The 15,759-nt window shown below is 47.7% G+C and overlaps 2 protein-coding genes across 3 annotated transcripts in view; one reads left to right on the forward strand and one right to left on the reverse strand.

Annotated features, from left to right (window-relative positions):
- Positions 1–14,967, reverse strand: jazf1a (JAZF zinc finger 1a). Of its 2 annotated transcripts, none has more exons than XM_056413927.1 (5): positions 14,722–14,967; positions 4,765–4,837; positions 3,521–3,717; positions 2,284–2,453; positions 1–1,252 (listed from the first exon to the last, which is right to left on the reverse strand). In XM_056413927.1, the coding sequence occupies exons 1-5, from the start codon at positions 14,834–14,836 to the stop codon at positions 1,076–1,078; spliced, it is 732 nt and encodes a 243-aa protein (XP_056269902.1). In that variant the 5' UTR covers positions 14,837–14,967; the 3' UTR covers positions 1–1,075. The 2 variants fall into 2 exon arrangements, with proteins under 2 accessions (XP_056269902.1, XP_056269896.1); XM_056413921.1 differs by having other exon boundaries at positions 3,512–3,717.
- LOC130193445 (cyclic AMP-responsive element-binding protein 5-like) overlaps positions 9,658–15,759 on the forward strand; it is a 25,926-nt gene continuing 19,824 nt past the window's right edge. The window contains exon 1 of the mRNA XM_056413889.1: positions 9,658–9,789. Coding sequence (XP_056269864.1) covers positions 9,785–9,789 — 5 coding nt within the window. The 5' untranslated portion in view covers positions 9,658–9,784. The remainder of the gene's footprint in view (positions 9,790–15,759) is intronic.

Consider the following 15,759-nt stretch of genomic DNA (forward strand, 5'->3'; position numbering starts at 1 on the left):
CATGGTATGGTCAGTGTTTGGCAGTGGAGAGCCGTTGGCAACATTATGGAAGAAGAAAACAAAACAACAACGATCTTGGCAGCTGGAATACAGAATGATGCTTAACCGGCTTCTCCGGCGAAGTCCCTTGAACGCAGCTCTGGCACTCGGAATGAGGAAACACTGGAGATATGAAATACATGGAGGGCTTTCCGTGGGGGCGACATGTTCAAGATGTGGATCGTGTTCTCGTGGGTTCCTTCCTGACCAACAGTCAAACATCGCACACAGGTCAGCGTTTCAAACCTCAAGGCCTTCCGGCTCTGCGTGGCGGTGCGCTGAGAGAGAACTCTCCAGGCCTAAAGGCCGCCGGCTGCTTGAGCCGAGTGAAAGTAACTCTTATTGACACTGAAGAGAATGAAAACACTGACAAAAATATATAAAATAAAGCTTGAAAATAAAGTGTAACTATTTATGTATATGCGCATGAATACTTGTATATATTTTGTATGTACACATACGTATCTGTCTATTGTTTATATATCAATATATCTATTTAAAGTATAAGTTAACTCTCGCACTGAAACCCTCAGAAGTCACTGCGGAGGCACAGATCTGAGTTCAGTGAACTCTGCATCCAACGAAAAGGGAGCGAAACAACCACTGAACTCAGGTCAGCACTAATGTCAACTTCATCCCACTCGAAGACGAGTCGGCAAAGGGGCGGGGCTCGGCGGCACTTCCTGTTTCACATCTTTTACGTTCCCCAATCTCCTTTCATATAGTTTGTTTTTCTGTTTTTTCTTTCTGTTTTTTACATTTAGCACCTTATGTAAGTCAAACATAATAGAGAACAAAAATAACGTGATAGCATATACGAATGTGCAAATGTACAACAATAAAAATACTACAAAGATACATTGTTTCCTCAAAATACAATTGATATAACATGGGTAGAAAATATAGTATGTAAAACATACAAACACAAAGATGAAAAAAGGAAATTAAAGCGCACACGTGATCCTTTAGTGTGGCGGGGTGGGGGTCAGTCGGGACAGGGCTGTGTTTGGGGCAGAGGTCGCTGCGAGCTCGGGCTCTAGCCTTGAATCTTGCGCAGGATCTCGGTGGAGACGGGCGGGTGGAAGTTGATGGTGTGGTGTCTCAGGCCTTGCGAGGTCTTGTAGCTCTTGCCGCAGCGACACTTAAAGGGTTTCCTCACACGGATCTGCGTGCGGTGACCATTCTTGGCGTGGTACTTGATGCCGTTCACATTCTGACGAGACAGGGGAGAGAGGATGCATTACGAAAGGGGGAGAAGTGTAACGAGCACCCTTTCCACGCTGTGGTGGACGCGCCACGCCACCTGTGGATGGAGAGAAGGGAACTGGACACAGCGTTGGAGGCGGGGCTCCGTTCATTCCTCGAAAAGTGGTTCAGAAGCACCGGAGGATTTAAAGAAGGTCTATTTAAGTGGTCAAACTGGGAAGTTGATTTACCTAAAGAAATTGTTCAAAGTTATCTTTATTGTCAATTTTCCAATGTTAAACATACAGAAAATCCGCAAAAAACGTTTTCCCACAGACATAAATTGGAAAGGTCTGTGGGAAAAAGTATTTTTTGGCCCAGAAGCATCACAAGACAAACCCGGAAGTTGTAATTCCACGGTTCTGTCAGACTGTCCTCAAAGCCCGGTGCTCTGGCTGGGGGCGTGTTTCGACACTTTCATACCAGACTGCGATCACGGGTTGATTTTCTTATTGAGATAAACAGCTGCTGGCAGTAGCCTCATTAACACTTACTAAACAAATTCTAAATGGTCAGCAAAATATTTACAAGTGAAAGGAAACCAGTGTGACAGGACAATGACCATCACCCTGCCCTTAAACTTGAGCTGTGTAATTATTCTACACTTACATTAAAGTGACATTATTACTGAAACTCCTATTCAGCATTTTAAATCTAACGTCAGAGCGACTCAATCTTGATGCATACTTGGTTGAAAACAATCCTGCTAAATGTGTCTGGTTTTATAACACATGTGGACTCGTTCAGATCAACAACAAATGTGACGTCATCCCACGTCAACTGTTTGCTCTGGAAAGCTGAAAGAGGTTTTTGTTACCAGCCGTGATCAAATTCACCCAAAAGCAAATATACCATGATCAATTTATCACTGCTTCCAATCGTGTATTCTTGATTTACAATGTGTTTAAAAATATATATTTTGTCCAGACAAAAGCTCCAGTGTTGACATCACCAGAAACAACTGACGCGTGTGTCCCGTGGCGGACAGGCGGGCCTTACCTTGTATCTCTTCTTGCAGCCGGGGACGGGGCAGGCGAACGGCTTCTCGTCCCCCCCGTTCATGCACATGGAGCTGAGGATGGACTCGGAGCTGATGGCGCTTTCTGTGGTCCACGACTCATCGCTGTCCGACTCCTCGTAGTCTACCTCCTCCTCGTCATACTCGCTGCCTGGAGGCACGATGGAGACACGCAGAACAATAAAAACGCTAGTCATCCCAGATGAAATCGATCATTATGGCGTTATGCCCCAAAAATACATCATACCCTGGGAATTTACCCAACAGCAATGATTTGTGACATTTTATTAATACCTCGCTCTATATTCTGCTGCCTTCTGTAATGCATGAGCAGCCCACTTGCCACTGAAAGCACTGTTCAGACAAAACGGCAGTGGTGTGTGTGTGTCTGTGTGTGTGTCTGTATGCTTCTGTGTACGCCTGTGAGTCAAAACGCGGGGTTTGGCACTGTTAAAGAGATCGTTAAGTGGCAGTGATCCCCATTGCTCAGCCGGGAAAAAGTAAATTTTCCACTCATATGCTAACACACACACACACACACAAACACACACTAATACACACACTTAAAGGCCCACTGACCCCCCACCATCTCACAGGAAATGCTGAACCTCAGCATGAGGAAATGGATGGCACCCTGGCACATGTCGAAAAAGAGTGCGTGTGTGTGTGTGTAGCCGTGCTGGTGTATAAGCCCAGACCTAACACTACGTTTGGAACCATTTGGGCTGGAATTGGACATCTGCTTCTGGGCTGTGCAGCACACGGCCCCATGCGGACACACAGCGTGACAGCTGCTATGTAATTAGCAGAGTGTTGACTGGTCTGCTCACTGCAGGAGCCACCAAACCTAACACACACTTTCTCACACACACACACACACACAGCGGTAGACAGTATTTGGCCTCTGAGCCTCTTCTGGTTTCCATTTTCTTCTCGATTCAAACATTCGAGGAAGAATGGCCAGTTTGCATGACTGGATACAACTATGTTGTTATGCAGTAGCCAGGTCATACGCTGCATTGTATTCATATTACAAAAAACGTCATCTGCTCATGTGAATGCCGTCTGAATTTGATCTATGGGCTCCTGAAGGCGGAACCGTGAGCCTCTTCTGTTTGGTGGAGCTGATTTGCATAACTCCGCTTCGACCGCTCCAGTTGCTCCGCAAGTACAAACAAACGGTCAAACAGATATTTCCGACAAACACACCTGTCGTACCTGTCGGTGTGCTACTGCGGAAGGAGGAGGAGGGAGTGATGGGGGGCGTGACGGGAGGCGTCAGGTTACCGCTGGTGTGTCGAGGAGGCGTGGCCGTGCTATTCCTGGACACTCCGCCAGTGAGGGTCAGGGACAGTTTGGGCGCGGCCTTCTTCTTCATGGTCTCCTGCTCCCGGCGCGCTGCATCCGTCATGAACCTGGTTGCACCCAGCGGCGGAGAAGAGGGAGGGATGTCATCAGCAAATGCCATGACACGGCGGAGCCCCGGAATCTGATTTAATTGACCAACATGGTCAACATGGAGGCAACGCAGGTGAACTTCCCGAAATGCAAAACGTCATTAAAAAGAAATATACCCGTTTAATTGTGGTGAATTACGACGTGGGTCCTAATTTCTTTGGCCATTGTTTTTCCGTCAGTTATGATAACTCTATGCTGATCAAAGTAATCAACTTGGAACACACGGACATTGTTATAATAAAGTAAAATGGGCCTGACAGGATGCAAATATGCCTAACTCTAACTTCCTTTTAGCAATGCTGCCGAATCTTAGGAATTTCGTTGGAGAGCACAGTGATATTTCTACTGAAAGCAGCGATGGTGCTACAGAAACTACACAAATATAATCCCAGTTCAGTTGTGATTAACTGGATTTAACTTCAATGAACCCAACAAACTTTTTTATTTACTACCTTTGTTCGTGCTTTGACGTTCTATCGGGTTATTTGTTGCTGTATTAGAATACTGTGAGGTTTCATCTGATGATGGCGCTTCTGTGCTGCTCGCCCCCCCCCCCCCCCCACTTCAAATATACAGTCATCACAACATTGTACAGTAAACACGGGTGACATTTACAACCTCACCGCTCCAACAATTACCACAGAAAACAAACCGAACGCGCTCCATTTTACCGTTATCTTTCTCAACGCTGCGTCTTGCACCGATTTAACGGTGCGTGAAGTGGGACGTGACACATCGGTTCACCACACAAAAACACACACATGCAGTAATCCTGAAAGGCAGCCTTTGGCGGTGCACAAGGATTTAGGATTGATTGTCTTGTGTGGTTGTGTGCTGGTCGGTGGATGAGTCACTGCTGTGTCTCTGGGAAGACATCACTCATATGAGCTGCTCTCCACAAGCCACACATTCTCTCACACACACTGGTGGAGCAATGCTGCCCTCTGTAGACAAGCGTGTGTGTGTGTGTGTGAGAGAATGTGTGAGAGTGTGTGTGTGTGTACCTGTTGATGTAGCTTAGGGCCAGATAAGTGGGCTGCTGTTGCTCCTGCTTCTCCAGGACCCGTGGATCTGTGTCTGAGAGAGAGAGAGAGAGAGAGAGAGACATTCAGATTAATCACAGCTCTCTCTGGAGGGAAAATGTTGCGTGAATACTCTTAGTATGTAGCTGACTCATACATCTATTCTTCCTGCCAGACTGGCTGATAGATTGCAGGATGTTTCTCACACTGCATTCTCTGTATTAGTCCATAATATGCAAGAGCCTGCAGATACATTTCAGATACTTGTGGCACATTATTGCGCCAGGCTGTCTGTAATTTAGAAATGCCTTTCCCAAAGTGACCGAAGGCTGATTAATCATTGCCCGAGTCTGAATGTGGCGGAGAAGAAATTGGTCCGAGAGTGAAAAAAGCGACTCGGAGGCTGTGATGAATGTACACAGTGTATTACTGAAAACACACACACACACACACACACACACTTTCCAGTTGACTTGCTGGGTCAGTAACACTAGTCGGCAACTTCCACTGCCTGAGGGAAGCAGAGCGAACTTCAAAGCCCCACCTCCGACCCCCTGGAAAACAGGAGCAAGTGTGCATGAAAACCCTGCGGGTGGGGGCATCCTCAAAGTACCCGTGCCATCAAGTGTTCAACGGCGGAACATTCAGAGAGATCCACACTAAAAAGTAGGTTTTTGCCATGGCATGCATGGCTGTGCCTGCGTGAGTGTGTGTGTGTGTGTGTGTGTGTGTAGGCATAATTGCTGCTTTATATGTAATGGTAAGCAGATGTATTGCAATTCAGATCCAAGAACTGGATCATCAGTCATCACTGTGCAACAATTAACGACACACTCCTCGACGCGCATTCCAACTAATCACATGTGCGTGTTTGCGTGTTGGCCTTCTTCGTCCTTTAGTTTCAGGCTTTCACACCTCATAATTAAAAAAGAATGCAGACTTCCCACAGTGCAGGAAAACACCAAGGAGACCAGCAAACACGAAAACAACCTTGAAAAACATTGACACTCCCACTGCTGCAGTGTGCAGCACACTCTTTTACATGTGAGTGTAAGTAAAAACTCTGAAGAGGCGAGATGAGGAAAAAAGATAGCAGGGGCCTGCATCCATAAACACACACACAAATCCTAGGTGGTCCACAGAGGTGGTCTTCAACAGTCTTTTATAGCTAAGCCTTAATAATCCTACCTGCTGCTCAGATGTGGAGACCAGAGCTCTCTGAGCATATATTAGCGCACACACACACACACACACACACACACACCTCAACCTACACCACTGACGAGGCTGAGTCAGGCCATGATAGGAAGCTTCATCTGACCTCTTTAACCTCTTTGAGTTTGAATATGTTTGTGGCTCAACGACACATTAAATGTCGTTTCACAAAGCTCAGTAAGCTTTGTTCAAGTCGAGCATAGTTTAGGTCAGGGCATTCATTGCTCCTTTCACTTGGCAGAAACGATCAAATAATAACCTCCGAAACATATCACCCGACTGTAACGTCGCCCTCAACAGTTCTTGATGGCGCGGCAGTGTCCAGTCGCCGTCGCGGCAGCTCCGCGGAGATTGTGCGCTCTTTTAGTTTTTGTGTTTATTTTTTTTTTTTTTTTCACACACACACACACATAATCAACATAACACCACACCTTTTTCACGCACTTAAACTTTTTAAAACAAGGTTTTTTTTTTTTTTTTTTTCCATCGATCCAGGCGAGCGGCGTAGCGGGAGATCGCAACAGCAGCAACAACAGCTACGGCTACTAGCACGAGCAAACGAAGGAGGAAAAAACAACAGGAGAGAAAAACGGAATGAGAGTTCACATCATTCACACCTCCACCTCTGCCTCTGCCCAACATCCAGTCTCTCTGAAAATAAGATTGGATTTTAGATGAAGGATCATGATTCAACGGGAAATCTGGATGTGTGATCTTTGTTGTGTGACACTTTTGTGCTGACTGACCTGGAACGCCGATCGAGATCCATATCTGCCGAGTCCTTCTCTGTTTTCATTCCGTGACAGAACGTGCAGAGTGGGGTAAATCTAAGTGGAGGGGTCTCTCAGAAACAACATGCTGTGCGGTGCGACCCCACATACATTGACTCTCTCGCTCCTTCCTTTGCTACTCCTGATTGATCCTTGCGTCTCTCTCCATACTTCTACCTCTTCCCCACGAGGTCATCATCACCACCACCACCATTCCACCACATCCACCAACAAGCGTGGTAGCACCTGGAGCACTATCGGATGTTGATGTGTGTTCCGGTGGCATCTGGTATCAAGCTGCGGCTGTGGTGGTGGGTGGGGGTGGCTAACTCAAACAAAAAAAAAAAAAAAAAAGTCATGCTCACACCAGCACCACTTAGAACGTTGGGAAAAACGACGACCACAGGCTAGGCTAGCCACTCAAGGAGAAGGCTAGAGGCTCTCTCTCTCTCCTCCCCGGGGAAAATGCAACCCATTTTCGCCATTTCTGGAGAGCAAACAAAGTATAAACGGAAGCGAAGTGAGCGAAGCGGACGAGGAACCAATCAGATCCTGAGAGAGCAGGAGGGGAGCAGCCTCCGACAGGGATTGTCGGTTTGCCAGTTCCAGATCCAGTAAGTAGTTTCGAGCAAACGCCAGCGACGTATGCAATGTGAGCATAGCACACCATCGTCCCGGGGTAACACCCCACGGTAAAAAATCAGGTTGTTAGATCAAAATCCGTGAAGTTGAGCGCCCATCCCATTGCCTCCGCCTCAGCTGCATTGCCGTCCGGCAACACGCAAAGTACAAGGAGCGGGGTCTATGGACTGAGGAGGGCGGGTGAGAGGAAGGAAGGAGGGGAGTAGCGGAAAGAGCCAGAAGGCACAGCAGGCAGTGGAATCACAGATGGGACAGCTGTGGCTACTAACTATTACAAGGACTACTACAAGAATCAACAACTACCTGGGAGTGCCGAGGAATGGAGAACCCAGCCTGCACAGCGCTTTACTACGGACAACATTATGCCAGCTGGTGGCCGGGGTGAGTTCTACCGCTAACAACAGAACCCTCTGTGAGGCAGGTTAGCGCTGTGCCGTACTGACACACACCACTGACAGAACAGAGTTGAGGTGAACACCAGGAAGGAGGCAGGGCAGAGTTGAGAGCTGCCAGGTCCTGATGGCCAGATCCCACATCTGAACAACCAGCAATCTAGCTCCAGTGAGTGCTCACCGCCACCACACAACCCCTCATTGTCCTCCCCTCACTGGAGTCCCTGTTCCCAAGAATGCACATCCATCCCAAGTGCCCTCCAATGCTCACCTCAATTACTGTGATGAATGGAGACCGGACCGTCAACCCTCTCCCTCACCTCCTGCTTTCGCCGAAATGCTTTGAGGACTACATCCTTGGATTTTGCTTGCTCCCTCCCGCTCCCCACACCACTCTGCTTCCATCTACTGCACCAGGATGATGAGATACTGTTGCAGGTCAGGTACTGCACACCACTACACCCTCAGCTCAGCAGGGCGAGGAGACTACTGTGGACATTGATTATAGTTCTGGATGACCCACTGGGACTTTTCCTGACAGGCTCCAGACTGATGGATGATGGACTGCCTGACCCACCTGGAACCCCTGGCCTTCTCACACCCTCCACAGGTGGGCCTGACACACCTCACACACCCCCTCCCCTCACCCCAACCACAGGACCCCCCTCCCAGCCACACTCATCACCCCTTTGCCCAGCTGGGAGTGGGCCAGACATGACACCATCATCAACATCACACCAACACCTGAGCTGGACAAAGTGTGGTGGTGGTGGGCCGGTGGTACAGCCAAATGTCATCGGTCATGGGATCTGGGCAGGAGATCTGTCACTTGAAGCAACAACAACACCACTCAGTGCTGGGGGGGACCAACGATGGGAGGTGGAACACAGGAAGGTACAACACCACTGGGTGGACTCGGGGAAGGTGGGTCAAGCGGGAGACACTGGAACAGACACTCTGACTGGGATCTAGAGGCTCAGGCAGCTGATCAGGCAGCTGAACAAAGTGAGGGCCACGACACATGGAGGCAGACACTGCTCTGGAGCTGTAGGCAAGGCAGCGCAAACCATCAGCCTGGTTTGGAGGAAACTCCCAAGTTTCCCAGGAGGACAGCTCAGGAGTGTCACTGGCGCTGTAGAGAGCGGGCTCACAGGAGGACTGCTGCAGGACTTGTACACCAGGAGGAGCAGAACCAGAGCAGGAAGGATCATGAAGGACTGGCACCAAGACAAGACACAGGAGGTGCAGAACCAGTCCAGGCAGGCCCACCACCAGGAGGGACTGCAGAACAAGGGAGAGTGTGCGGAGTTCAGGCCTCAGGGATCATGAAGAGACTCTCACCTCACCACAGACCCATAGAGGGACACACAGACCTGGCACACACACACACACACACACACACACCTGACACAGGACCCCATAGTTTTGTTTTTTAACACTCCATACCACACACACACACACACATACACATTCCTGCTGATTGTTGCCACTTTTTTTTTGCTTGCCACACTCACACACAGCATTTGTTTCAATTTTTTCTAATTTTATTCTGTGTGTGTGTGTATTTGTAAATCTTGTGATTGAATGTCTTCTTGAAGTAAAGCTGAACACAAACGTGTAAAAAGTGTTTCCACATTGCTATTTCAGTCTCAATTCCAAAGATATTTCATCAACAATCATGTCGGAGCCACAACATTCTTGGCATTTTTCCATAATAAATCACTTCAACGATTGGATCTCAAAAACATGTTGTGACAGAGGTTCTGTAGAGCGACTTATTGATCAATCGACTCGTCTTTAAAGTATTGTGAATAAGAAGCGTCCGTCGGAAATGAAGAACCGGTTGTCCAACTTCTTTTTGGAAGGATAGAATAGCCGTGAACACTGGAACAGCAGCCGGGGAAAAAAAGAACATGAACGAGACCAAATAATGCCAGAGTTAATAACTCGGGATGGACAAGAAGCTCCGGTCCTGGCTTTAAGATGAGGTAAGTGTGTGCATGTGTGTGTGTGTGTGTGTGTAGAGAAGGGGGAGGAGGGCAGGGTGTTGGTGAAAATAGAGTAAGCCAGGTGCGGAGAGCGAGAGCGCTGCAGTAAACGTCCACCGGCTTTATGACTTCCGCTCACCTCGCAGGACAGGAAGCAACAACACGCCGCTGATGCTGCCGCTGGAGCAGGAGGGCAACCCGCACATACACACGCATGTAGTTAGACACGGACACCAAACCAAACCAAGGGACACGCCCCACGATTTCATTCGGGAGGTTTGACATCGAGCCGACGAGGTGCATCGCGAGCGGCCTGCCGCTCTTCGGCTTTTCCTTCTGCATGTGTGGGCCTCGGTGCGTGTGTCCCGCACGTCTGAGACGTTTTCAGAGTCTCCGCGGTCTATAAATATCCCCCTAATTTACATTCCGGTCATTAAAAGCAGCAACCAATCAACTGCAGCTCCACTCACCTCAACGCGGGCATCCATCTCTCAGCAGCAGTCCACTGCTGCCCCCTGCTGAACGCCCGCGGTGCGCATGTGTCCACGCGCATGTGCACATGTGTGTGGGTCCGCGCCTGCGTCTTCCCATGTGTGCATGTGTTGTAACCAGGCCAAGAATGCACGGCTTGGTTTGCAGGCTGCTAATTAAGCCACAGAGAGCATTTTAACGTCTTTCTAGAGCAGCAGGCAACCGGATGGAGGCAGAGGAGAGGAGGAGGAGGGGGGGGGGATTTGGGTGGGGGAAAAGGCAAACTCCTCTGTAATTACACTTCCCAGTGCTTGGCGGGGCGCTCGGGCCCTGCGACTTCCGAAAGGCAATCTGTGTGACTATGTGTATGCGGATGGATGTGGAGCGTGAAAACAGAGGGCCTGCAGTTTCCAGTTTGGGATGCCGGTCCACTAATTGCTCCGCTACACCCTGACAGGTCATTTAGGAAGTACATTGGAACAGTCGCTCTCACATGCACAACCACACACCCCCCCCCTCCCGTCTCACACCTCTGGAAGAGGGATGGGGAACAGTCTGGCAGGGGCGATATGTTTTTTATCATCATATCAATGAGGGCATTGTCTGATACTGATTAATATCACACAATATGGAAACATTTGGAAAAATCAATCAATCATCATAAATTAGCTTTCGATTATCAATTCATTATTTATGTAATTTTTCAGCTTCTCAGTTGAGATGATTTGCAGCTTCTCTGCATCGTTGATAACTGAATATGTTGTGGTGGTTTGGGACAAAACAAGACTAATCTAAAAGGCATCACCATGAACATTAGGGTTTTGTGATATGGGATCAGTATTCTGTGACTTTACATCGACGGAATAAATCATCAGTCCATCAATCATATCATCACTCAGCCAATGATCAAGAATTAGTTAGTTGCTAAAAGGAAAACCAATCCAGAGGAGCCTTAAACTTGCATTATTTCTAAAAGCCAGCAGGGGGCAACTATTTATTTTCATGTACATATAGTGTACAATAAGATGATGAGATGATAACAAAACCAATCATGATATAGTGATTATTGTGACGGGCCTTCGACAGTCCAGAACTATCATATGACAAAGAAAAGCAGCGAGTCTTCCAAACTTTAAAAATTTCTATGAGAAATAACTTAAACTATTTACCAATTATAAAACACGATATCGATCCATTTTATGTTGATCAGCTTGTGTAAGCTAAGATAAGAAAACCCTTTATTTGTCCCTCAGTGGGGAAATTGCAGAATGTATTGATCAATTAATCATTCGGCTCTGAAGATTACACCACAAAATGATTTCATCTCCATGTTAATTATCGCTCAGACTTACTGGCAACATCAAAGAAACGAATGCAAAGACTCATTCTGGTAATTCCTCTGATGTGCAATTATATCATTTTTTTTTAAAAATCTACAAAGAAGGGACGGGTTGTTTCTGTCCGTATATACAAGTTTAAACTACTTCACCGTATTGTGCTTACATTTGCCTTTTCTTTGAGCAAAGGAAAACTGCCAAACTTTGCCGGTGGGCTGAGTGATTGCGCATTTAAAAGTGACTGTAAATCAATTATCTGCACACTTTAGCAGAGGCTGCCTTATAACAACACAACGCTGACCTGAGTCACCTTGTCAAGTCCCACCTCAGTCTTTGATTCCGGCTATGAAACAAAAATCAAAGCGTTTCCCCGCGCCCGACCTCTTATTTCTCCTCCCGTAACCTTCTCTTTCAAATCTCTTTTCCCCACTGTTAATCCCCTTCTCCCTCCCCCTCCCTCCCAGCTCCTATTTGTTGAGGTAAGAGGCAGGTATGCGCTTGTGCAGGTGGGAACACAGCACAATACTGCACACAGGCAGGTGAGCCTGACGTCACTGCATTCCTCAGAGCTTACCTAGAGTCACCGCACAAAGCCGGAGCCACAAAGACGACAAGCAAATGCCACACACAACACCGAACCCACTTCCTCCTGCATTCAGCTGTAATCTAAACAGTGCTGGTATGTTATTGGAAGGCTGCTCGCTTTCCTTCTGGGATGAGGTCAGCGCTCACGACCCACACATTACCTCAGTTTCATGACAGGCTCACCTGGTTTGTTTGCTGCCAGCGATGTAGTGTGTGCCGTGTCAGGAGGCACACATCCACGTGAGATACACGTTGAGATCATTGACATACAGGCAGGAACACACAAATGTAACATCGGATCTCCAGCCACAAGAGGGCAGCACAGTCTACGATAATGAACCCATTGTTCCTACAGGGATCTCTGGACCCTGACTACGTTTACAGCTGTTTACATCTGATAGCACAAACCTGTTGTCACCTCTGGATTATCTGATTCATTGTGAGGGGCGTTTTTTCCATCATCTCTTCGAGCGACTACAAGCAAGGCAATCTGTTATCTGCAAAGCTTCAAGCAGCTTATCTGAAGTCTCACGTGAAGGAGCTCGGGGGATCAAATTAGCGTATCTTTTTATTGATTGCTGATCACACACATTGCTGCACCATTTCAAAACCTAAAAGGGTAGTCACAGCAAAACGCCCCGAGCCCCTCTCACCTCAACCCCCTCCATCTGTCACACTTATCACTGTGGTAACTGATCTGCGAGTCGTATTGATTTGACTGTGTGCGATCGTGATGCTGCTGATGACCAGCCGCGGTACGAATCGGCAGAGGGGGAACTCATTAATCCAAGCTATCTAACTGGTAAACTGCCATTCCCCTCGGTTGACGGCTGGGGTCAAAGGTCAAGCTAGGAGCCAGATGGGGCATCCATCAAGGTGGGGCATGGCTGTGTGACTGAACGGATGATATCTGTTCCTGGATTTCTGTCCTAATGACCTTGGATTTGTTTTCTGATGTGTTTGGGGTCTTTATCAGAATATATATAGTGTTCCAATAAATTCAATGTTCATTCCCAGCGCTGGCTTTGGTTATTTCCAAGTAATCCACAGAGCATATGGTCAGATGAAGAAGGGTCCAAAACCCCAACACCCACGGTCACTTTCTCATCACTAACAGCAGTCACACGAAACTTGACCCCATTTTTACGCATCAGTCCCACCACGCATGTGATGTGACAACATCACACGTCGGGTGTCCTCACCACAGCGAGCGGCAGGATAGCTCTCTTTGTTATGGAGACAGCAGGTGTGCAATAACTCAGCCAATACACTGCCCCCAACCCCTTTGGAGACGGCCAGTTGCCATGGAGACTGGCTCAATGAAGCATCCATTCTACCCCCTCACCCCAGCCTCTTCAATCAGCCTCCAGAGGATGGATACACACATGTGTTTTTTTGGTTCACACCTCCACCAAATTCTTACACACTGTAATTTGCAAAGGTGGATTATAGGATAATCTTGTCTTTAAACAGAACGCATTTTAACTTTGCCGCAAAAAGGGTTTAATATTTAACAAGAACATTGCATGGCACTAATTTGCCATTTAGATAGGTAAATAGCAAATTTGCCATTTAGATAGGTAAATAGCAAAGGGAGCGCTCTCTCTTTAAAAAAAATCGTCAACACTGATGACTTTTAATAATATTGTATTTACTGCACCTGCATTTAAGAGAGCTACAGGAACTATTTAACAGTGCAATTAAAATACGTCCCTTGTGTTTTCCTTGAGACAACATTTTGAATATAACAATTATTAAGAATACAGATAATTATTTGTATAATGAAGCACTTCGTGTGTCTTTGTATATAGCAATACCTCAAATAACGTGCATTAATGTCATACTACTCCAAACTAAGCAACCCAGCAACTGTCTATGTGTGATAGTGAGTCTATGCAAGGTGACAATAATCAGACGGTTTCCCCTCAGATGAAAATATAACATAGGGGTGCAACAAGTTGACGCTCGTTGTATGTACAACACAATATGTGCAATTTCCTTGCACGTCTGTCGCAAGATGGGAGTCAATGGCAATTAAGTGACGCACGCATTATCGGATAGCGCTGCAAAAGGTGATGCCTTCGACGCGTAAAGACACCAGAGGTGACAAAAGCGACAGGCGGCTGGAGCCCCGCACCGCACCGCACCGCACCGCAACAGGCCTGCACACGTAAACACACGAGACTTGTCCGCGCGGCGCTAGCTGTGAAACCGCTGCCTGGTCGGAATGCTAGTTGCACCTATGAGACCTCCGCGGCCCTCGGAGTAGAGCAACCGCTGCAAGGGGAGTGACACGACACGGCGAATGTATGCAGACATACATCCAGCCGGTTAACTTATTTCACGAAGAAGCGGCGTTTCTTCCATAAAAAGGGATTTAAAGTCTCGCGTCGCTGAATAACTCGCTCTCCCGACGAGTCACGAGCGAGCCGCAAGGAATAGCGGGACGCACGCCTATTTGCAGTTCAGCTAACTAGCCAGGCAGCTAGCTAACGCCATCTCCTCCCCCCCGCTACCCCCACCCTCCGGCCTGACTCACCGATGTGATTGTCCTCGATGTGGACGATGAGCTCGGCGAGAGTCTCGAACTGGAGACCGCAGCCCCCGAACCTGCAGGAATTGGAGAAGAAAGAAGCGGCGGCGATGCCCGTCATGTTTTCGGCGCTGGTGCATTCACCGGGCGGAGAGGTGGTAAGGGAAGGGGGTGGGGGAGACCGGGAGCCGGGGGAGGTGAGCGAGGAGGTTGAGATTTTCGGGGTGGGAGCGCCGCAGAGCGCGGAGCAGACACCGGTCGGCCAGACAGGACAGCGGCGAACGCAACTGGGAGGCAGTCGGGACGGTGGGGGTGGGGATGGGGGGGGGAGGGGGCTAGGCTACGTCACGACCTGCCTACCTGTTGGGATGTGTGCCCCCGCAGCCACTGTGACATTAATACGAGGGCTATAGATGACATCAAACGCGCTGACACACGTCTAACACACATCTTTATAGATAGATAGATATATACTTTATTAATCCTCTAGGGGAAATTAGTTCTCTGCATTTAACCCATCCTTAGTTATTAAGGAGCAGTGGGCTGCAGTGATGCGCCCGGGAAGCAACTGGGGGTTCAGTGCCTTGCTCAAGGACACTTCGACTTGCTACTAATGGGGAGAGCCAGGATCGAACCGACAACCTTGGAGTTGCAGGACGACCCCCTTACCCCACTGAGCTACTTCCACCCCCAAAAATGTTACATGTTATGTGTACATCTTTGATATGAACACAATTTTATATGTTGTCTTTTGTATTATGAACACCCGTGTTGGTATATGTTTTGGTTATAGCACACATTTAAATTAATTGTAAATCCCCCATTAATGTATATGTAAAGAATACATATCAGTGAATGGGTATTTGATGGAAATGGCTTAGCTGATGACAAATAGAGAATATACATTATATTTGACATTTCATTTAGCTGATGCTTTTATCCAAAGGGACTTACAATAAGTGCCTTCAACCATACAAACTCAGAACAACAAGAATCAAGAAAGCAACATTTCTTCAAGAAAGCCAAAATACAAAAATACCATGT

The sequence above is a fragment of the Pseudoliparis swirei genome, chromosome 1, assembly GCF_029220125.1.
Source record: "Pseudoliparis swirei isolate HS2019 ecotype Mariana Trench chromosome 1, NWPU_hadal_v1, whole genome shotgun sequence".
Classification (NCBI taxonomy): Eukaryota; Metazoa; Chordata; class Actinopteri; order Perciformes; family Liparidae; genus Pseudoliparis; species Pseudoliparis swirei.

What these genes read in the sequence shown, in the direction of transcription:
- jazf1a (XM_056413921.1), bottom strand. Translation starts at nt 14,836, where the DNA reads ATGACGGGCATCGCCGCCGCTTCTTTCTTCTCCAATTCCTGCAGGTTC. An exon ending in CATCGAGGACAATCACATCG is followed by an intron (nt 4,838 to 14,721) that starts GTGAGTCAGGCC and finishes TCTCTCTCTCAG; the next exon opens with ACACAGATCCACGGGTCCTG. An exon ending in GCCCTAAGCTACATCAACAG is followed by an intron (nt 3,718 to 4,764) that starts GTACACACACAC and finishes GGGTGCAACCAG; the next exon opens with GTTCATGACGGATGCAGCGC.